Source organism: Dendrobates tinctorius, unplaced genomic scaffold (assembly GCF_039654945.1).
Source record: "Dendrobates tinctorius isolate UK_male_01 unplaced genomic scaffold, ASM3965494v1 ptg000140l, whole genome shotgun sequence".
Taxonomy (NCBI): domain Eukaryota; kingdom Metazoa; phylum Chordata; class Amphibia; order Anura; family Dendrobatidae; genus Dendrobates; species Dendrobates tinctorius.
Window position 1 is genome coordinate 6,496,379 of NW_027361808.1, and position 24,474 is coordinate 6,520,852.

Consider the following 24,474-nt stretch of genomic DNA (forward strand, 5'->3'; position numbering starts at 1 on the left):
TATGTTTGGCGTAAAGGCAACACAGCTCATCACCCTGAACACACCATCCCCACTGTCAAACATGGTGGTGGTAGCATCATGGTTTGCGCCTGCTTTTCTTCAGCAGGGACAGGGAAGATGGTTAAAATTGATGGTAAGATTGATGGAGCCAAATACAGGACCATTCATGAAGAAAACCTGTTGGAGTCTGCAAAAGACCTGAGACTGGGACGGAGATTTGTCTTCCAACAAGACAATGATCCCAAACATAAAGCAAAATCTACAATGGAATGATTCACAAATAAACGTATCCCGGTGTTAGAATGGCCAAGTCAAAGTCCAGACCTAATTCCAATCGAGAATCTGTGGAAAGAGCTGAAAACTGCTGTTCGCAAACGATCTCCATCAAACCTCACTGAGCTCGAGCTGTTTGCCAAGGAAGAATGGGCAAGAATTTCAGTCTCTCGATGTACAAAACTGATAGAGACATACCCCAAGCGACTTGCAGCTGTAATCGCAGCAAAAGGTGGCGCAACAAAGTATTAAGTTAAAGGGGCTGAATAATATTGCACGCCCCACTTTTCAGTTTTTGACTTTCCACAAAAATTTAAAATAACCAATAAATTTTGTTCAGCTTCACAATTGTGTCCCACTTGTTGATTCTTCACCAAAAATTTACATTTGGTCTCTTTATGTTTGAAGCATGATATGTGGGAAAAGGTTGAAAAGTTCCAGGGGGCCGAATACTTTCGCAACGCACTGTACATACACAGAAGACCGCTTTTTCTGAAAGTTACTTGACAATAAATTTACCCTTCAATTTTTAAAAGCAAAACAAATCTTACAGCCCAGATTTTCTGACAAAAATTGTTTAGTTTGTTTATAAAGCACTTTCCCCTAAAATATTCAGATTTTGGTATTTCCTTGTTTGTAATAACATCTATTATTAATTATGTCAATATTTCTTCTAGAATTGCTGTTTTTGCTCATTCCGCCTTACAAAAATTTGAATTAAAAGGTTATTTTTAAAAAATAATTTTCTTGTGCAGAAGAAGTCAACCAACTATATACTGTAAATTTGGTATCATCATAATTATCGACCTGTGCAATAACATGGTGAATGTTGGAAAAAAAATCTAGATTTATTGCCAGTCTTTTGTTCATCTCTCCTACCAACAAATGGAATATAAAGTTGTATGTACCTCAAAATGAGATCAATGGAAAAAAAACAGCTTGTCCCCCCAAAAAGCAAGCCCCTTAGGGTGTGTGCACACGCTGCGGATTCTGTTGCGGTTCCGCAGCGGTTTTGGCCGCTGCGGGTCCGCAGCAGTTTTTCCTGCGGTGTACAGTACCATTATTCCCTATGGGAATAAAAAACCGCAGTGCAGACGGTGCGGATTTTTCCGCGGTTTTGAAACCGCAGAAAGAATTGACATGTCAATTCTTTCTGCGGATTCCGCTGCGGTTTGCCATCTCCTCCATTGTGGAGGTGATAAACCGCAGGGCAAAACCGCAGAGCAATCCGCAGGTAAAACCGCAGGTCTTTTGACCTGCAGATTTACCTGTGGATTTTACAAAATCCGCGCGGCCAAATCCGCACTGCAATCCGCAGCGTGTGCACGTACCCTTATTCCTAATACTTTCTGCAGAAAAATTAACAAAATGTTGATGACAGTCTAAGGCAACACCTAAAAAAATGATTTTGTTTAAAAAGTGATTTTTGTGTGCAGAAAAATGTAAGACATAAAAAACTATATACAGATAGTCTTGTGGTTGTGAAATTGAACCACAGAATAAAATGAACATGCAATTATTACTCATTCATTGGGTAGTTAGTTTCCCAGATGAGAAAAGCAATCAGAGTTTCTTCAGTGGTTTTGATCAGGCTGTCATCAGAGTTGGGCAGTGTCAGTTTTTACCAACATAGTTTGGTTAGAGTTTCATTAGTTTTACTCAAATGGAGAAAAAAAGTCTCCAGCTTCTATCAAACAGTGCATGAAAAATACACAGCACACGGATGGTATCTGAGTGCTACCGATATATTCAGTGACCTATAGACTTCCATTGGTGAGTAGGAATCGACATTTGGATCAATATCACGCAACTTTGTGTTTTGTGTTGTCCACTACCCCATAGAATATCATAAGCACATATTCTGTCTGTGAAAAATAAGTAAAAGCTGATGCATGAATGAGCTATTAAGCTGTCTGATGACTTGTGTGTTAAAAAAGGTAAAGAAGCAGTATAATGTGTACTACAAAATGACATAATTACAGTAAAGCTACAGCTTGCCATGCAGAAAATAAGTCACCACAAAGCTCCAAGGACCGAAAGATGTAAAACTTAAGATAGGACATCAACATTGGGTGGGTGGAAATCCAATACCTAGCATCACTATTTATCAGCTGTTAGCAGGTCCCCTGGCAGTATAGCGGCGCGACACCACAGCAGCACATATTGTGCAGTGGGTTCTGTATGATCTGCAAACCACCGATCAGTGATGGTCCTAGATGAGCTACACTAAGGATAAGCAATCAATATAAAAGTCCCGGACAACACCTTTTAACTCTTTCACGACATGTGCCGTACATGTACTTCGCATGTCTTGACCCTCATTTTGATATGAGCTCCGACTCTGGGCATCTTACCCGGAACACGTTAGCTGTTTTGAACAGCTGACATGTGCCCCTAACAGCCGTGGGTGGAATTGCAATCCACCTGCGGCTGTTAACCTGTTAAATGCCGCTGTTAGTCTCTGACAGCGGCATTCAATGTAATTCCGCCGGATATGCATCACTAATCCCACCCATCGGGGCCCGTGTCACGTGACCTCGTGACGCAAATGGGTTGGCATGACAACCTGTGGTCAGCAGCATACCCCTGTGGTTGTCATTGCCGGATTGTTATGAGCGCCGCCCAGTGGTCGGCACTCATAGCAAGTGAGCATTTCTGCTACACACAGGCGATCTGATCATCGTCTGTGTGTAGCAGAGGCGATCAGGTTATCCCATCTTCTAGTCTCCCATGGAGATTATTGAAGCAAATGAAAAGTAAAAAAAAAAATTAAGTTCAAATCACCCCCTATTTGCCCCATTCAAAATAAAACAAAAAAAATAAAAATACACATATTTGATATTGTCGTGTTCAGAATTGCCCAATTTATCAAGATATAAAAAGAATTAATCCAATTTGTAAACGGCGTAGCAAAATAAAAGGTCAAAATGCCATAATTATTTTTTTTTTGGTCGCCGCAACATTACATTAAAATGCAATAACGGGCTATTAAAAGATTTTATCTGCACCAAAATGGTATCAGCCCTAACCCAACCCGAGATCACGAAAAATGGAGATGCTACGGGTCTCGGAAAATGACGCAATTATACACTGGGTGCAGAATTATTAGTCAAATGAGTATTTTGATCACATCATCCTTTTTATACATGTTGTCCTACTGCAAGCTGTATAGGCTTGAAAGCCAACTGCCAATTATGTAAATCGGGTGATTTGCATCCCTGTAATGAGGAGGGGTGTGGTCTAATGACATCAACACCCTATATAAGGTGTGCTTAATTATTAGGCAACTTCCTTTCCTTTGGCAAAATGGGTCCGAAGAAAGATTTGACGGACTCTGAAAAGTCAAAAATTGTGAGATGTCTTGCAGAGGGATGCAGCAGTCTTGAAATTGCCAAACTTTTGAAGCGTGATCACCGAACAATCAAGCGTTTCATGGCAAATATCCAGCAGGGTCGCAAGAAGCGTGTTGATAAAAAAAAGGCGCAAAATAACTGCCCATGAATTGAGAAAAATCAAGCATGAAGATGCCATTTGCCACCAGTTTTGCCATATTTCAGAGCTGCAATGTTACTGGAGTATCAAAAAGCACAAGGTGTGCCATACTCAGGGACATGGCCAAGGTAAGGAAGGCTGAAAAACGACCTCCTTTCAACAAGAAACATAAGATAAAACGTCAAGACTGGGCCAAGAAATATCTTAAGACTGATTTTTCTAAGGTTTTATGGACTGATGAAATGAGAGTGACTCTTGATTGGCCAGATGGATGGGCCCAAGGCTGGATCAGTAAAGGGCAGAGAGCTCCACTCCGACTCAGATGCCAACAAGGTGGAGGTGGGGTACTGGTATGGGCTGTTATCATCAAAGATGAACTTGTGGGACCTTTTTGGGTTGAGGATGGAGTGAAGCTCAACTGCCAGACCTACTGGCAGTTTCTGGAAGACACCTTCTTCAAGCAGTGGTACAGAAAGAAGTCGGTATCATTCAAGAAAAACATGATTTTCATGCAGGACAATGCTCCATCACATGCATCCAAACACTCCACAGCGTGGCTGCCCAGTAAAGGTCTAAAAGAAGAAAAAATAATGACATGGCCCCCTTGTTCACCTGATCTGAACCCCATAGAGAACCTGTGGTCCCTCATAAAATGTGAGATCTACATGGAGTCAAAACATTACACCTCTGGGGACAGTGTCTGGGAGGCTGTGGTGGCTGCGGCACGCAATGTTGATCGTAAACAGATCAAGCAGCTGACAGAATCTATGGATGGAAGGCTTTTGAGTGTCGTTGTAAAGAAAGGTGGCTATATTGGTCACTGATTTTTTTTTTTTTTGTTTTGTTTTTGAGTGTCAGAAATGTTTATTCCTAAATTTTGTGTTGCTCTATTGGTTTACCTGGTGAAAATAAACAAGTGAGATGGGTATATATTTGGTTTTTATTAAGTTGCCTAATAATTCTGCAAAGTAATAGTTACCTGCACAAACAGATATCCTCATAAAATAGCCAAATCTAAAAAAAAAACCCACTCCAACTTCCAAAAATATTAAGCTTTGATATTTAAGAGTCTCTTGGGTTGATTGAGAACATAGTTGTTATTCAATAATAAAAAGAATTCTCTCAAATACAACTTGCCTAATAATTCTGCACAGTGTGTGTGTGTGTGTGTGTGTGTGTGTGTATATATATATATACAGTCATATGTAAAAGTTTGGGCACCCCTATTAATGTTAACCTTTTTTCTTTATAACAATTTTGGTTTTTGCAACAGCTATTTCAGTTTCATATATCTAATAACTGATGGACTCAGTTATATTTCTGTATTCAAATGAGGTATATTGTACTAACAGAAAATGTGCAATCTGCATTTAAACAAAATTTGACCGGTGCAAAAGTATGGGCACCCTTATCATTTTCTTGATTTGAACACTCCTAACTACTTTTTACTGACTTCCTGAAGCACTAAATTGGTTTTGTAACCTCATTGAGCTTTGAACTTCATAGCCAGGTGTATCAAATCATGAGAAAAGGTATTTCAAGTGGCCACTTGCAAGTAGTTCTCCTATTTGATTCTCCTATGAAGAGTGGCATCATGGGCTCCTCAAAACAACTCTCAAATGATCTGAAAACAACATAGCTTTTCAGGGGAAGGATACAAAAAGTCTCAGAGATTTAACCTGTCAGTTTCCACTGTGAGGAACATAGTAAGGAAATGGAAGAACACAGGTACAGTTCTTGTTAAGCCCAGAAGTGGCAGGCCAAGAAAAATATCAGAAAGGCAGAGAAGAAGAATGGTGAGAACAGTCAAGGACAATCCACAGACCACCTCCAAAGACCTGCAGCATCATCTTGCTGCAGATGGTGTCACTGTGCATCGGTCAACAATACAGCGCACTTTGCACAAGGAGAAGCTGTATGGGAGAGTGATGCGAAAGAAGCCGTTTCTGCAAGCACGCCACAAACAGAGTTGCCTGAGGTATGCAAAAGCACATTTGGACAATCCAGTTACATTTTGGAAGAACATCCTGTGGACTGATGAAACAAAGATTGAGTTGTTTGGTCATACAAAAAGGCGTTATGCATGCGCTGTATTGTTGACCGATGCACAGTGACACCATCTGCAGCAAGATGATGCTGCAGGTCTTTGGAGATGGTCTGTGGATTGTCCTTGACTGTTCTCACCATTCTTCTTCTCTGCCTTTCTGATATTTTTCTTGGCCTGCCACTTCTGGGCTTAACAAGAACTGTACCTGTGTTCTTCCATTTCCTTACTATGTTCCTCACAGTGGAAACTGACAGGTTAAATCTCTGAGACAACTTTTTGTATCCTTCCCCTGAAAAGCTATGTTGAATAATCTTTGTTTTCAGATCATTTGAGAGTTGTTTTGAGGAGCCCATGATGCCACTCTTCATAGGAGAATCAAATAGGAGAACTACTTGCAAGTGGCCACTTGAAATACCTTTTCTCATGATTTGATACACCTGGCTATGAAGTTCAAAGCTCAGTGAGGTTACAAAACCAATTTAGTGCTTCAGGGAGTCAGTAAAAAATAGTTGGGAGTGTTCAAATCAAGAAAATGATAAGGGTGCCCATACTTTTGCACTGGTCAAATTTTGTTTAAATGCAGATTGCACATTTTCTGTTAGTACAATAAACCTCATTTGAATCCAGAAATATAACTGAGTCCATCAGTTATTAGATATATGAAACTGAAATAGTTGTTGCAAAAACCAAAATTGTTATGAAGAAAAAGGTTAACATTAATAGGGGTGCCCAAACTTTTACATATGACTGTATATGTATATATATATAATATATATATATATATATATATATATATATATATATACACAGTCATGGCCAAAAGTATTGACACCCCTGCAATTCTGTCAGATAATATTCAGTTTCTTCCTGAAAATGATTGCAAACACAAATTCTTTGGTATTATTATCTTCATTTAATTTGTCTTAAATGAAAAAACACAAAAGAGAATGAAGCAAAAAGCAAAACATTGATCATTTTACACAAAACTCCAAAAATGGGCCGGACAAAAGTATTGGCAAACTCAGCCTAATACTTGGTTGCACAACCTTTAGCCAAAATAACTGCGACCAACCGCTTCCGGTAACCATCAATGAGTTTCTTACAATGCTCTGCTGGAATTTTAGACCATTCTTCTTTGGCAAACTACTCCAGGTCCCTGATATTTGAAGGGTGCCTTCTCCAAACTTGCTTTTTAGATTTCTCCACAGGTGTTCTATGGGATTCAGGTCTGGACTCATTGCTGGCCACCTTAGAAGTCTCCAGTGCTTTCTCTCAAACCATTTTCTAGTGCTTTTTGAAGTGTGTTTTGGGTTATTGTCCTGCTGGAAGACCCATGACCTCTGAGGGAGACCCAGCTTTCTCACACTGGGCCCTAAATTATGCTGCAAAATTTGTTGATAGTCTTCTGACTTCATAATGCCATGCACACGGTCAAGCAGTCCAGTGCCAGAGGCAGCAAAGCAACCCCAAAACATCAGGGAACCTCCGCCATGTTTGACTGTAGGGACCATGTACTTTTCTTTGAATGCCTCTTTTTTCTCCTGTAAACTCTGTTGATGCTTTTGCCCTAAAAGCTCTACTTTTGTCTCATCTGACCAGAGAACATTCTTCCAAAATGTTTTAGGCTTTTTCAGGTAAGTTTTGGCAAACTCCAGCCTGGCTTTTTTATGTCTCGGGGTAAGAAGTGGAGTCTTCCTGGGTCTCCTACCATACAGTCCCTTTTCATTCAGATGCCGACGGATAGTACGGGTTGACACCGTTGTACCCTCGGACTGCAGGGCAGCTTGAACTTGTTTGGATGTTAGTGGAGGTTCTTTATCCAACATCCGCACAATCTTGCGTTGAAATCTCTTGTCAATTTTCTTTTCCGGCCACATCTAGGGAGGTTAGCCACAGTGCCATGGGCTTTAAACTTCTTGATGACATTGCACACGGTAGACACAGGAACATTCAGGTCTTTGGAGATGGACTTGTAGCCTTGAGATTGCTCATGCTTCCTCACAATTTGGTTTCTCAAGTCCTCAGACAGTTCTTTGGTCTTCTTTCTTTTCTCCATGCTCAATGTGGTACACACAAGGACACAGGACAGAGGTTGAGTCAACTTTAATCCATGTCAACTGGCTGCAAGTGTGATTTAGTTATTGCTAACACCTGTTAGGTGCCACAGGTAAGTTATAGGTGCTGTTAATTACACAAATTAGAGAAGCATCACAAGATTTTTCGAACAGTGCCAATACTTTTGTCCACCCTCTTTGTTATGTTTGGTGTGGAATTATATCCAATTTGGCTTTAGGACAATTCTTTTTGTGTTTTTTCATTTAAGACAAATTAATTGAAGATAATAATACCAAAGAATTTGTGTTTGCAATCATTTTCAGGAAGAAACTGAGTATTATCTGACAGAATTGCAGGGGTGTCAATACTTTTGGCCATGACTGTGTATATATATATATATATATATATATATATATATATAGATGTAGATATAGTATACAGACCAAAAGTTTGGACACACCTTCTCATTCAAATAGTTTTCTTTATTTTCATGACAATGAAAATTGTAGATTCACTCTGAAGGCATCAAAACTGTGAATTAACACATGTGGAATTATATAATTAACAAAAAAGTGTGAAACAACTGAAAATATGTCTTATATTCTAGGTTCTTCAAAGTAGCCACCTTTTGCTTTGATTACTGCTTCGCACACTCTTGGTATTCTCTTGATGAGCTTCAAGAGGTAGTCACCAGAAATGGTCTTCCAACAGTCTTGAAGGAGTTCCCAGAGATGCTTAGCACTTGTTGGCCCTTTTGCCTTCACTCTGCGGTCCAGCTCACCCCAAACCATCTCGATTGGGTTCAGGTCTGGTGACTGTGGAGGCCAGGTCATCTGGCGTAGCACCTCATCACTCTCCTTCTTGGTCAAATAGCCCTTACACAGCCTGGAGGTGTGTTTGGGGTCATTGTCCTGTTGAAAAATAAATGATGGTCCAACTAAACGCAAACCGGATGGAATAGCATGCCACTGCAAGATGCTGTGGTAGCCATGCTGTTTCAGTATGCCTTCAATTTTGAATAAATCCCCCACACCAGCTCACCTCCTCCTCCATGCTTCACGGTGGAAACCAGGCATGTAGAGTCCATTCGTTCACCATTTCTGCGTCGCACAAAGACACGGTGGTTGGAACCAAAGATCTCAAATTTGGACTTATCAGACCAAAGCACAGATTTCCACTGGTCTAATGTCCATTCCTTGTGTTCTTTAGCCCAAACAAGTCTCTTCTGCTTGTTGCCTGTCCATAGCAGTGGTTTCCTAGCAGCTATTTTACCATGAAGGCCTGCTGCACCAAGTCTCTTAACAGTTGTAGAGATGTGTCTGCTGCTAGAACTCTGTGTGGCATTGACCTGGTCTCTAATCTGAGCTGCTGTTAACCTGCGATTTCTGAGGCTGGTGACTCGGATGAACTTATCCTCCGCAGCAGAGGTGACTCTTGGTCCTTTCCTGGGGCGGTCCTCATGTGAGCCAGTTTCTTTGTAGCGCTTGATGGTTTTTGCCACTGCGCTTGGGGACACTTTCAAAGTTTTCCCAATTTTTCGGACTAACCTTCATTTCTTAAAGTAATGATGGCCACTCGTTATTCTTTACTTAGCTGCTTTTTTCTTGCCATAATACAAATTCTAACAGTCTATTCAGTAGGACTATCACCTGTGTATCCACCAGACTTCTGCACAGCACAACTGATGGTCCCAACCCCATTTATAAGACAATAAATCCCACTTATTAAACCTGACAGGGCACACCTGTGAAGTGAAAACCATTTCCGGTGACTACCTCTTGAAGCTCATCAAGATAATGCCATGAGTGTGCAAAGCAGTATTCAAAGCAAAAGGTGGCTACTTTGAAGAATCTAGAATATAAGACATATTTTCAGTTGTTTCACACTTTTTTGTTAATTATATAATTCCACATGTGTTAATTCATAGTTTTGATACCTTCAGAGCGAATCTACAGTTTTCATTGTCATGAAAATAAAGAAAACTCTTTTTGAATGAGAAGGTGTGTCCAATCTTTTGGTCTGTACTGTGTGTGTTTGTGTAAATATATATAATTTTTTTTTTTTGACAAATTTTAGATTTTTTTTTACCACTTAAATAAAAAAAGAACTTAGACATGTTTAGTATCTACGAACTTGCAGTGACCTGACCTGGAGAATCATAATGGCAGGTCAGTTTGGTGAACATGTTAAAAAAGCAAACAAACACAAAAACTTATGGAATTGCACTTTCTTGCAATTTCACCGCACTTGGAATTTTTTTCCCGTTTTTCATGGTAAAATCAATAACGCCATTCAAAAGTACAACTTGTCCCGCAAAAAAAAACAATCCCTCACATGCCCATATTGATGGAATAATAAAAAAGGTATGGAGAGCAAAAAACAGAAACACAAAAACGAAAATGGGCTGCGGCGTGAAGGGGTTAAAAACAGTGCCAGTTTTTATTGGACTTTGTTTTGTATTGCACAAAAGCTGCATTCACTTACATGGGGATGTGCTGTAATAGCTGTCACAGCCAATGGGCTAGGTTTCTAAGTGAAGCGTTGCTTAGTCGCTTGCTGCTCCTGCATTATATAGGGGCAGAGCCCCAATTCCAGATATGTATAACTTGATAAGCTGCTTGGTGCAATTTTGATAAAATCCCTGTTTTCTCTGCTGCAGATCTAGCAGTTCTCTAAATGCTGAGCGCTTTATAACCCCACCTACACCACTGATTGGCAGCTCAGTGTACACAGAAATCTTCCAATCAGTGGTGTGGGCGGGGTTATACAGAGCTCATGAATAGGGAGGACAACATGGTATCAGGTATGCTAGTCCTCTAGTGTTAATCTCCTACTGACAAAATTGTTGTCTTATCAAAACTATAGCAAGCAGCTCAGTAAGTAACAGATCGCTGGAACCTGGGTCTTTGTCTCTTCTTTACGTTGCTCTCAGATTAGGTGGCAAATACCTGGTGACAGATTCCGATTTGATGTATATTTACATCCTTCCACGTGAGATGTGTTGAAGTCATACCTGACAAGGAAAGGTTGTTCTCCTGTATACATGTGAAGCAATGCCCTATTCTACGTATGCACCTGGTCGTGCCATAGTCATGATGTGTAGAGGTGGCAGGGCCTAACACAACAATCTGAGAGGAAACTTCTGCATGCTTGATGGGAGCCGTGCATTTCTTTGCACTTACATCAGTGTTTTCTTATTATGTCTGCGGAGCTGGGACTCACTTTACTGATGTATAGGGGATTGTTGTATTGTTAAGTAAACCCTTCAGCAGGAAAATGTCTTATCTTTCATCGGTGTAACACAGGCGTTAATGACTCGCACTGTAAGTTAAACATGTTCGTTTTATGTTTTTCCTCCCACAAGAAATTGAGGAATATTCCGAGGTGTTTTCATGGATGTGTTAGGCTCAGCCGTGTTTCCAGCAATTGTTGTCAAGACTCCACTGAAATGTACAATTAGTGTTGATGGGGCTACAATAACATTAAACCATCTGTCTATTTGGATCGGAAATCTAGAGGACTGGTCAAATAAACAGAGCAAGTAGACTAAGGCCCCTAATCATCATTTGTGGAGGTTGTTAAATCACTTTTCTTTTTTGCCTTTGGTGTTCATTGTCGTTTTTTGTGCCAAATTCTTCAAAATGGTTCAACAGGGTTAAGAGTTCTGCCGAAGTAAAAATGTTTTTTATTGCCTTTAACTACCTTTGAACTGCCAAAAAAAGCTAAACATCCAGGCAGTCCTCATTCTATTCTGCAGTGACATTCTAAAACATCTATGCATAGTGGGAGATGCATGCACCTGTACAGCTGTGGGAGGTGAGCACTATATCGAGAAGAAAGATACGGTTTATTACCATCTCTGACTTCCTGATCGCTGTGTAAACAGCACTGAATAAGCTCTGTGCATACAGTAATGGGAAGGACTAGCGGCGCTTCCTCCTCTGGACTCAGTGGTCATGCGATCGCTGGGTATAGGAAGGAAGCAGGAGCTCATCGGTTCTAGGAGACCCGGTCAAGTCATCTATGAGGAGGCTTCATTTCCCCTCTAACTGGGTCTAATATACCAGTTACAGGAGAAAACTGATGAAAAAAAGGATTTAATTGATGAAATAGCCACCACAAGGTATTTTATGATCTTCTAGGAACCCCAATATGTGAAATAAAAGAAAAATAAAAAGGAGATAAAAATAATAAAAAAAACTCACTGCCAATCAAAAGCGCTGTTACGAATGCAGCCCACATCATAAAAAACTGTGTTGAATGTATAACAATAATTGTTACAGAAAGGAGTAAAATGTTAAAATGTATTACAGTGGTATTTTGTGGTCATAAAAAATGAGCAAAATGGATACTTATTTTCCCACCGATATCAGCTAATTGTGCAAAAAAATGAAAAAGAGAGCATGAATATAGCATAAAAATTAAACCCCACGCGAAGAAAAAAATGCAAAAATGATTTGAGTATTCAAACAAGAAACAGCTCTTTAAACCCCGTGTGCGAATTAACAAAAATGGGCCTGGTCCTTAAAGGATAACTGTGGTTTACAATTTTATGTCATAAATCAATAGTACACGTGAAAATAAGCAACTTTATAATATATCTTATCAGAGAAATCTGCTTCTTTCTCTGCCAGAATTGATCGGTCATTATCAAAATTCTCAATTCTGAGGTAAAATCTGTATTCAGTGAAGACACTCTCCCATTAGAGAGGAGATGTCGGCTGGTGCTGGTGAGATTCTACCACTCATAGTGGTGGGATTAAGCATTAGTGGGCCCATCGTAATAAGCCCCTGCCATGACCACAGCTTCTCGAGCACTACTAGTAATAATAGTTACTGCTGTTTGGTATCTGTCTGTTTGATCAGTTCTTGTATTTCTCTACTTCTAGGTTCTCCAGATAAATGTGCTGGGGTCCATGAATGGTATGTATACCACGGAAATATGCTGGAGAAACCAGAGTTTGTTCCCGCAGTTCCACTTTCCATAGCAGGTGAGATATCACAATTAGTTTTTTCCCCTCTTTTTTTAAAAGTAATGGTAAAGTGATTGGAACACTACAGTGACCAAAAAGTGGTCCTCTAATGATCCTCTGATTTGGAGTCTTCTGAGAAGCTGCCCGCTGACTTAACAGCTCTTTTTTCTAGCAATCTCTACAAATGTTATGTACGTGTCTGCTGCTTTTCTTTGGTTCTTGTGCACACATTGAGTATTTCATGAGTATTTTACATCAGTATGTCTAAGGGTACCGTTACACTTAGCGATGCACCAGCGATCCCAACAACGATATGGATCGCTGGTGCATCGCTAAGTGGTCGCTAGTGAGCTGCCACACAGGCAGATCTCACCAGCGACATCGCAGGGGTCGGGCGTCGCTACTTACCTGTCACACCAGGCGATCCTGACGTCCTCCCGCCCGCGTCCACGCGTCGCTTGTCGGCGCCACAGGAAGCGCCCGACGACAAATGGTCCAGGACCTTCTCGCGCGATCAGCGATAACCAGCGGGGAAGCCGGTCGGAGGTAAGTATCACATGTAGCGTTATGGCTAGCAATATCACTTCTACGTCACAAAACCAGTGACGATACAGCGATATTGCTCGCGATATCGCTATGTGTAAGGGTACCGTTACACTTAGCGATGCACCAGTGATCCCGACAGCGATATGGATCGCTGGTGCATCGCTAAGTGGTCGCTAGTGAGCTGCCACACAGGCAGATCTCACCAGCGACATAGCAGGGGTCGCTACTTACCTGTCAGACGCGGCGATCCTGACGTCCTCCCGCCGGCGTCCACACGTCGCTCGTCGTCGCCACAGGAAGCGTCCGACGAGAAATGGTCCAGGAACTTCTCGCGCGATCAGCGATAACCAGCGAGGGAGCCGGTCGGAGGTAAGTATGACATGTAGCGATATCGCTAGCAATATCACTGCTACGTCACAAAACCAGTGACGTTACAGCGATATCGCTATGTGTAAGGGTACCGTTACACTTAGCGATGCACCAGCGATCCCGACAACGATATGGATCGCTGTTGCATCGCTAAGTGGTCGCTAGTGAGCTGCCACACAGGCAGATCTCACCAGCGGCATAGCAGGGGTCGGGGGTCGCTACTTACCTGTCAGACGTGGCGATCCTGATGTCCTCCCGCCCGCGTCGGCGCCACAGGAAGTGCCCGACGAGAAATTGTCCAGGACCTTCTTGCGCGATCAGCGATAACCAGCGGGGGAGCCAGTCGGAGGTAAGTATCACACATAGCGATATCGCTAGCAATATCACTGCTACGTTGCAAAACTAGTGACATTACAGCGATATTGCTAGCGATATCGCTATGTGTAACGGGCCCTTAAGCCAAAACCAGGAGAGGAACAATCAGAGGAAAAGTATAATAGAAACTCGTCACCACTTCTGCATTTATCACCCACTCCTGGTTTTGGCTCCCAAATACTGAGGTAAAAAACTCACATAATACTCCATGTGTGAACTTGGCGTAAACTCGAACTCGCCAAGTTTTTCAAGCGGAAGCCGTTTCAGGAAACTCTGGTGTCTTTTTTGGTCGTTTCCTGAGCGTTTTTCCAACTATTTGGCGATTGGCGAGTTTTTGGAATGTTTTCCTGTGGTTTCTGTGAGGTCTATTTTACTGTTGTTTTACAGTAATTTTTTCACTCCATTGAATCATGAAGAAACCACTAACATTTTTTCCTAAGCAAAAGTCATGTCAAAATGCTCCAAAAGATTTAAGGACATCTTCTGTGTTTTCCCATAGACTTGTGTCACATAGTGCAGAGTGTCTTCTGAGCAGAAAACGCAGAAAGAATAAGGCTAAGTGCACACGTACCGGAACTCTCGCGGAAATTCCCGCGAGAATTCCCGAATTCCATTCCGCGGGAAAATCGCATTTTAAATTCCCGCGATTTTCCCGCGGAAAAACTAGCATTTTGCAAGCGTAATTAGCTTGCAGAATACTAGCGTTCTCCAAGCGATCTGGAGCATCGCTTGGAGAACTGATTGACAGGTTGGTCACACTCGTCAAACAGTGTTTGACGAGTGTGACCAACTTTTTACTACTGAGGCCGCCTATGCGGCATCAATAGTAAAAGATAGAATGTAAAAAAAAATAAAAAATGGTGTTATTCTTACCCTCCGACGTCCCGCGCATCCGTTCCCAGTAATCCTTTGCGAAAATGCCCGCGATGACGTCAGTTCTCGCGAGATCGCGACGTCTCGCGAATGACCGCGAGACTTCGCGATCTCGCGAGAACGGACGCCATCGCGGGCATTTTCGCAAAGGATTACTGGGAACGGGAGCGTGGAGAGAGGCGGGAATGCTGCGCGGGACGCCGGAAGGTAAGAATAACAATATTTTTTATTTTAAAATTCTATTTTTTACAGGGATATGGTACCCAAAGCCCGGAGGACAGTCTTCTCTCCTCCGGACCGTGGGTACCATCCGCAAATGTTCTGCTTACTTTCCGCATGTTGTGCACAGCCACATGCGGAAAGTAAGTGGAACAATGCATTCCTATGGGTGCGGGATCGCCGCGATTCCGCAAATTAATGAGCATGCTGCGTTTTTTACCGCAAAGCGATTCCGCCGCGGTAAAAACCGCAGCATTAGCACAGCATTGCGGAATCCCATAGGAATGCATGGGATGCTTATTTTTCACGTTTTCGCGGCAAAATCGCGCGGTTAAAACCGCCGCGGAAACGCGAAAAAAACGCCACGTGTGAACTCAGCCTAATTGTGGTACTTCTTGGCGTTTTTAGAAATCTGAAGTGGTTTAAAGCCTGATCATATGCAGAGCATATAGAAATGTATATGTTCATTCTTTTAAGCATTTTCTTTAATTTTGAAAACTGTACATATGTTCTGATTTCAGTTTCCGTTGTCTGATTTCAAACCAACAATATCATATCAGAAACTTCTCTTGTGTAAGCAGTAATAGAGATGTTGGATTCTGGCTAGGATCTTTAGCTAAATCAGCATCAGCCATTGCAGGTGATTTACGAGCTGTGGATAGTCTGATCAGCTGTTGATTGACAGCTTTCTGGTGACTGGCTGCCACTGTCAGGTGACATGAAGAGCATGTCATCAAGGAACCATCCGAGGACATACTCTTCTAGTCAACTGATTGCTGCAGCCAAACACTGGTTACAGACCTGCTCTGACTACAGAACGGAGCAGGCATCGCTTCTGAAGCTGTCAAAGACCTACAGAGCGGCCTACACTAGTCCCTTTTTTATTTTAAGCTTATCCATGCCGTGAAGTGGCTATCCAATACTTAGACAACGCTTTTGAAATGTTGTTGAACCCCTTTGTAGAAAGGCTTCCACACTGGCGCCATTTCAGCATCTGGTCTCCCGGTGCTTGCATGACATTGTTATGCAATTTGAGCACTGCAGCCAATCAGTGGCTACTAATGGGCTGCAGCGCTCACACTTCCCTTGTATGAAATTCTGATGAGCTATAGAAGTGTGAGTGAAACGGCCCACTAGCAGTTACTGATTGGCTGAGAGATCCGACACCTACATCGCTGGTACGACTCCGGTGTGGAAGGGTAGTATAAGGTTTTTTTTTTTATTTTACACTGGGGAATACAGTATATAAGAAGAGGTTGTTGACTAGTGGACAATCTCTTGAAAATGTTTTTCTCTATGTCAGACAACCCTTTTAAAGCAGATCTGTCATCTAACATTGCTGACCTGTGTAAGGGCAACATATTACAAGCAAAAAGTAATTTCTAGTAGGCAAAACAGCCTAAGATATTGTACAATGATAGTAGTACTTGTAACATTGATGACACTCTGCACAGGAGTCATTAGTTTATGTAAATTGATTTAGAATAGAAATATAAGGCTCTGTGGAAATTCAAAAACTGAAAAGTGGGGAGTGCAATAGTATTCGGCCCCTTTACTTTCAGTGCAGCACGCTCACTCCAGAAGTTCATTATGAATCTCTGAATGATCAAATGTTGTCCTAAATGACTAATGATGATAAATATAATCCACCTGTGTGCAATCAAGTCTCCGTATAAATGCACCTGCTCTGTGATAGTCTCAGGGTTCTGTTTGATGCACAGAGAGCATCATGAAGACCAAGGAACACAACAGGCAGGTCCGTAATACTGTTGTGGAGAAGTTTAAATCCGGATTTGGATACAAATTGATTTCCAAAACTTTAAGCATCCCAAGGAGCACTGTGCAAGCGATCATATTGAAATGGAAGGAGTATCATACCACTGCAAATCTACCAAGACCCGGCCGTCCCTCTAAACTTTCATCTCAAACAAGGAGAAGACTGATCAGAGATGCATCCAAGAGGCCCAACATCACTCTGGATGAACTGCAGAGATCTACAGCTGAGGTGGGACAGTCTTGTCCATAAAACAACAATCAGTCATACACTGCACAAATCTGGCCTTTATGGAACAGTGGCAAGAAGAAAGCCATTTCTCAAAGATATCCATAAAATGTGTCCGTTTAAAGTTTGCAACAAGCCACCTGGGAGACACACTAAACATGTGGAAGAAGGTGCTCTCGTCGATTAAACCAAAATTGAACTTTTTGGCAACAATGCCAAACGATATGTTTGGCGTAAAGGCAACACAGCTCATCACCCTGAACACACCATCCCCACTGTCAAACATGGTGGTGGCAGCATCATGGTTCGGGCCTGCTTTTCTTCAGCAGGGACAGGGAAGATGGTTAAAATTGATGGGAAGATGGATGGAGCCAAATACAGGACCATCCTTGAAGAAAACCTGTTGGAGTCTGCAAAAGACCTGAGACTGGGACGGAGATTTGTCTTCCAACAAGACAATGATCCCAAACATAAAGCAAAATCTTCAATGGAATGATTCACAAATAAACGTATCCAGGTGTTAGAATGGCCAAGTCAAAGTCCAGACCTGAATCCAATCGAGAATCTGTGGAAAGAGCTGAAAACTGCTGTTCACAAACGATCTCCATCAAACCTCACTGAGCTCAAGCTGTTTGCCAAGGAAGAGTGGGCAAGAATTTCAGTCTCTCGATGTACAAAACTGATAGAGACATACCCCAAGCGACTTGCAGCTGTAATCGCAGCAAAAGGTGGCGCAACAAAGTATTAAGTTAAAGGGGCCGAATAATATTGCACGCCCCACTTTTCAGCTTTTGAATTTCCACAAAAATTTAAAATAACCAAAAAATTTTGTTCAACTTCACAATTGTGTCCCACTTGTTGATTCTTCACCAAAAATTTTCATTTGGTATCTTTATGTTTGAAGCATGATATGTGGGAAAAGGTTGAAAAGTTCCAGGGGGCCGAATACTTTTGCAAGGCACTGTACATATATTGTTATAGACATGTTTATTTTCTTTCTTTGTATTGGAACAGCACAAAAACAGAGAAAAAAAATTCAAATTGGACATAATTTCACACAAACTCAGCTTATATTTGGTTGCACACCCTTTGGAATAAATAACTGCAGTCAATCACTTGTGTGCATTTGAACAACAGAAAAAAAAAACAGAAAAAAGGCAAATTGGACGTAACTTCACACAAAACCCCCAAAATAGGCCATACAAAATGGTTGACACCTTTCCAAAATTGTGGGTAAACTACTATTTTTCAAGCATGTAATATTTGTTCAAACTCATCTGTGGCAAGTGACATGTGAGGGCAATATGAAAATCACATCACAATAATGTAATAATAATAATAATAATAATTTTTATTTATATAGCGCCAACATATTCCGCAGCACTTTACAATTAAGCGGGGACATGTACAGACAATAAATTCAATACAAGTTAAGACAATTCAAACAATGACATTAGGAGTGAGGTCCCTGCTCGCAAGCTTACAATCTACAAGGAAATGGGGGGACACAGTAGGTGAGAAATGCTTGTTAATTCAGGTCTGGCAATTATAATAGGGATTTTCATATAAAGCTGCATGATCCGGTCATCAGCCCGTGTGTTTAAGTGCAATAGACAAGTATCAAGTGCAGTTATCATGTGCATGAAGGGTGTGGAGACAGATGAATAGTAGGGTGCAGATTCAGAATAATATTTGGAAGGAGGGAACAGGGCAAAGTTAGCTTGCTGAGTAGTTGATGTGATAGGCTTCTTTGAAGAGATGGGTTTTCAAAGCGTGCTTGAATAGGTCAGGGCTAGGTATCAGTCTGATCGTCTGGGGAAGTGCATTCCAGAGAGCTGGAGCAGCACGAGAGAAGTCTTGGAGACGGAGGTGCGAGGTTCGGATTACGGGGGATGTTAGTCTTAGGTCATTTGTAGAACGGAGGGCACGTGTAGGGCGATAGACAGAGATGAGAGAGGAGATATAAGGCGGTGCAGAACAGTGGAGAGCTTTGTGGGTGAGAGAGATGAGTTTATACTGGACCCTGTAGCGAATAGGTAGCCAGTGTAATGACTGGCACAAGATGGAGGCATCGGTGAAGCGGCTGGACAGAAATATGACCCTGGCTGCCGCATTCAAGATGGATGTACAAGCCATCCCGCCACATCACGGCAACCCTTGTGGGATTGCCCTTTTTCTTTTACTGAAAACAGAATAATGCCTACAAAGAAATGAACACAGTATCTACGGGCAAATATGGTGGAAGGTTACAGATGTTTTGGGGTTGTTTTGCTGCCTCTGAGACTGCGAGCCTTGACTATGTGCAAGGATTCATGAAATCTAAAGATTACCAAAGGATTTTGGCGTTGCAATGTAGTGCCCAGTGTCAGAAAGCAGGGTTTGCTTCCTAGGTCATGGGTCTTCTAGCAGGAAAATGACCCTAAACATATTTGTAGAAGCACCCAGAAATAAATGGAAACAAAGATCTGGACAGTTGTGACGTGGCCAATAATGAGTCTGAATCTAAATCCCATTGAACACCTGTGGAGAGGTCTTAAAATTGCTGTTAGGAGACGGCGCCCTTCAAATATGAGAGACCTGGAGCAGTTTACAAAAAATAATGGTTCAAAATTCAAGTTGAGAGGTGGAAGAAGCTTGTTGATGGTTATAGGAAGCGATTGATTGCAGTTATTTATTCCAAAGGGCGTGCAACCAAATATTAAGTTGAAGGTGCCAACAATTTTGTCTGGCTCATTTTTGGAGTTTTGTGTGAAATTATGTCCAAATTGCCTTTTTTTCTCTGTTTTTTTGTGGTGTTCTAGTACACACAAAAGAAATAAACTTGTGTATTGCAAAACATGTGTAATTGCAGTAAATTTCTGGGAGAAATGCTTCATTTTCTGGAACAATTTCAATGTCAAACATTTGAGAACGGTTTTCGTTCTTGTAATTTCAAAATATTTGCAAGGACAGGTAATTACCTACTCGAAAACAATCCTCTGTCATGTGGTCATTGTCAAAATTGATCTTTTATGTTTCCCCATGTTTGGTTTCCACCAGTACAAAGCCTCATAGCTTCAACAATGCATCCCACATTCCTTAAAAGCATGAGCTTTACACAAGTTCACTGTCGTGGGCAGACATTCGGCCCGAGCCTGCCTCATGAATGAAACCAAACTGACTCCAGGTATTTCAGACACCGAAATAAACACCTATCTTTAACCTTTCGAAGGCTGGTTTCACACTTGCGTTTTTTGCGCTGTTTTTTAGCGCAAAAAAGCATGCATTTTTCCCCCCTATCTTTTACATAGGTGCGCATACACATGCGTTTGTACGCGTTTGTATGCGCATGCGTTTTTTTGTAGTGTGCGTTCGGGCGCACAAAATGCATCCTGTTGCATTTTTTGTGCGTCCGACTTGCCCCAAAAAATGCATGCGCACGCATTGCGTTTTTTTTACAGCAAAACACCCATTATAGTCTATGGGTGCGCATACGTGCGCTTTGTAATGCGCACAAATGCGTAAAAAAAACTCACCAAAACCCGCAAAAAAACGCACACAAACGCATGATGCGTTTTTTCATGCGTTTGTGTGCGCAAAAAACGCGCAGCAAAAAAGCGCAAGTGTGAAAATAACCTAAGGCTAATTTCACATTAGCGTTTTTTTGTGCATCGTGTGCAATAGAAATGCATGCAAAAACGCATCATGCGTTTTTGCATGCGTTTGTGTTTTTATGCACATGCGTTTTAACAAGTTTCTAGCCATATAAAACAAATAGTTTACAATATACACGGGCGCTACCTAGCTATAAAAAGTAGCTCAGATGCAGCAGGTAGGGAGACAGGGCTGTGTCGGTTCCTGTTTGAAACTAAAAACTGTAAAATTGTATACCTTACCGCGCTATACTGAGCAGGTGTATGGGACCAACAAGGTCTATAGTAGACAGAATACCAGAGGGGGGGGGGGGGGGAAGAAAGGGTGGAGATTATAAACCAATACCCCCTCTGGTATTCTGTCTACTATAGACCTTGTTGGTCCCATACACCTGCTCAGTATAGCGCGGTAAGGTATACAATTTTACGGTTTTAAGTTTCTAGCCATGTTTACTCTTAAAACGCATGCGTACGCAAACTGTAATGCGGTTTTTTTACGCATTCCGTGCGCAAGCGTACACATGCGTTTTTTTGGACAGCCCCAAAAATGCAACATGTTGCATCTGGCGCGTCTAGACGCACATCTGAAAAAAAACGCATGTGCACGATAACGCAGCCGAACGCATGCAAATACAAGACCATGCCCACGCCATGTTAAACGTAGGTGCGCATGATGGATGCACACGATGCGCAAAAAAAGGCTAATGTGAAAAAGTCTTAGGCTATGTGCACACGTTTCGGAATTGCCGCAGAAATTTCCTTGGGAATTCCATTCCGCGGGAAATATGCGAGAAAACCGCATTTTAATTCCCGCCTATTTCCCGTGGAAAAACTAGCGATTTGCAAGCGTAATTAGCTTGCAGAATGCTAGCGTTTTCCAAGCGATCTGTAGCATCGCTTGGAAAAGTGATTGACAGGTTGGTCACACTCCTCAAACATAGTGTTTAACGAGTGTGACCAACTTTTATTCGGTTGTCCATGACAGCACCACCTGAGAGAGGGGATCCGCCCTTCAGGAACAGGAAATCCTACAGATACATAAGGGCGGCACCTCTCCCACGCATCAGTTGGTTTCCTGTTCCTGAAGGACAGGATTCCCTACAGATCGTATCATCATGGACGAGGAATCCCCAGGCCGGCTGTCCGACTCAGGTAGCGGGTGGGTCTCCTACCTCGGTCAGTGCGGGGTCCCTGGAAGTGCCACGGTGGGTCCGGGTAGGGCTCCACGACAGTGTGCGGAGCAGGTGGGAGCGGGGTCCGGAGGATGCCCGTCTCCAGGGCCAGCGCCGAAACGTGAGTATGTGCCCCCGAACCCCCGTCCTGGTCCTGTTGTTCGCCGCTGGGTGGTGGTGGTGCAGGTGCCGGCAGGAGCAGCGGGGAGGCGTGGAGGGGGGGAGGGAGGAAAATGGAACCCCTGGCATATCGCCTGTGGACCCGGATTTCCGGGGGGAGGAGCATAAAAAGCCACAGAAACGCTGCAGGGCTACTTTGGGCCCATTTGCAGCAATGGATGAGCTGGAAGCTCCCGTGGCCCAGCTGGACCGAGAGCAGGAACGTACCTCTGAGAGGTCCCAGACAATCTCCCAGCAAAAGAAAAAACGAACTGGACAATCCGGCCACAGAAGTTCCTCCAGGCCGAAGGATCCAGCTCGCCCCCCCCCCCCGTGATTCGTTACCTACGCCTACTGCTCAGGGTAAGAGATCTTAGTGAATGTGCCCTGATGCAGTGTTCCCCTTATGTTTTTTCCTCCTATAGGGGAAGAAGTGCGCTGACAAAGCGAAAAACAGGGAGTGTGCCCTTTGCAATTGCCCCTTGCCGGATGCCTACCCTAAAAAACTGTGCCAGTCATGTATACGGCAGACGGTGGCAGAAGAAACCCCTGACTTCTTTTTGAGTCTAAGGGAAATTATCAGGACGGAAGTTAAAGCTCTAAAGTCTGTATCCCAGGGGGAGTCATCTAAGAAAAGAGAGCAAGCTTCTCAGGGTCAGACCCTCAGCTGACCCTAGAGGGAAGGAAGATTCCTCAGAGCTCTCCACTTCTTCGTCTGCGTTCTCTTCAGAGGAGGACACCAGTCGTTTCTGCTTGGGTCTAGGACAAGTGGATAAATTAGTCAAGGCAGTTAGGGCCACCATGGGGGTAACAGACGCCAAACCAGAACGGTCAGCACAGGACCTAATGTTCGGCAGTTTAGACCCCAGGAAGCGTAAGTCGTTCCCGTTAAACGACAAGGTCCAAAACCTGATCAATAGGGAATGGAAGAAACCAGAAAGGAAAGGCTCCCTACCACCGGCTTTTAAACAGCGATATCCCTTTGAGGACCCTTGGTAAACAAATGGGACAAAGCCCTGAAATTGGACGCAGCAGTGACTAAAGCGTCCAAAAAATCCGCTATTCCCTTTGACGACATGGCTTCTTTAAAAGACCCACTAGATAAAAAGGCAGACTCCTAACTGAAAGGGACATGGGAAATGTCAGCTGGCGCCCAGATCTATGATGGTTTGAATAGACCAGCAGGAGTCACAATTAGAGGACAGAGCCTCGAGGGAATCTATCTTGAAGACCCTACCTACCATCCAGAATGCGGCAGCCTTTTTTACCGACGCTTCGGCAGATTCTGCAAGAATGGCGGCCAAAGCCGTGGTTCTATCAAATGCAGCCCGAAGGGCTATATGGCTGAAATGCTGGCCCGGGGATATCCAGGCCAGATCCAGGCTTTGCTCCATCCTGTGTGAGGGGGAATATCTATTCGGTCCAGTCCTAGATGAACTCCTGGAGAAAGCCGGCGACGATAAAAAGAAATTCCCTTCCCTGCCCACCCCTTCCTATAGACGTCCCTTCGCTAGGAAGAGATTTTTCCATAGAAGATCATCCAGAGACCGGGGCAGATGGGAAGATAAGAAGAAAAAAGGTACCGGGTTTATGTTTGGAGGGTGACGCCAGGAAGCATCCTATGAGACCAAGAAACCTCCCCAATGACTAGCGGCTCCGGTGGGAGGTAGACTATCAGCCTTCTACCAAACCTGGTCACGGATCTCAAACAGTAACTGGATCCTGGGGTTGATAGCCTCAGGTCTAAGGCTAGAATTTTCCTGTGCCCCCCCCCTCGAACAGTTTTAAGGTCACCCCGCTCAGGTCTTCCCTGTCGGAACAGGCTGCCCTAGAGACCAAAATCCATGACCTATGCAATTTAAAAGTACTGATAAAAGTACTAGAGGCAGAGAAGGGCGAAGGCTTCTACTCCCTGCTATTTTTGGTCTGTAAACCGGATAGTTTTTACAGGACCATAATAAACCTGAAGGCACTCAATAGATACCTAATCATTCGGCCATTTAAAATGGAAACGATCAATTCCACAATAAAGTTACTGTTTGAAAACTGCTTTATGGTGGTGTTGGATTTAAAAGACTCCTACTACCATATACTCATCCATGCGTCTCATCAGCGTTTCCTCAGGGTGGCGGTTCATTTAGAGGGGTCGGTACCGCATTTCCAATATGTTGCCCTTCCTTTTGGTATAGCAGTCGCCCCCCGAGTGTTCACTAAAGTGATAGTGGAGGTTATGGCCCATCTACGAGAAGCAGACATCCTAGTAATCCCCTACCTGGATGACTTCCTT

The 24,474-nt window shown here is 42.8% G+C and overlaps 1 protein-coding gene across 4 annotated transcripts in view; it reads left to right on the forward strand.

Annotated features, from left to right (window-relative positions):
- FAM120B (family with sequence similarity 120 member B) overlaps positions 1 to 24,474 on the forward strand; it is a 240,479-nt gene that overhangs the window by 26,456 nt on the left and 189,549 nt on the right. For all 4 annotated transcript variants that reach the window (XM_073545102.1, XM_073545101.1, XM_073545103.1 and 1 more), the window contains exon 4: positions 12,757 to 12,858. In XM_073545102.1, the coding sequence (XP_073401203.1) occupies positions 12,757 to 12,858 (102 nt within the window). The remainder of the gene's footprint in view (positions 1 to 12,756; positions 12,859 to 24,474) is intronic.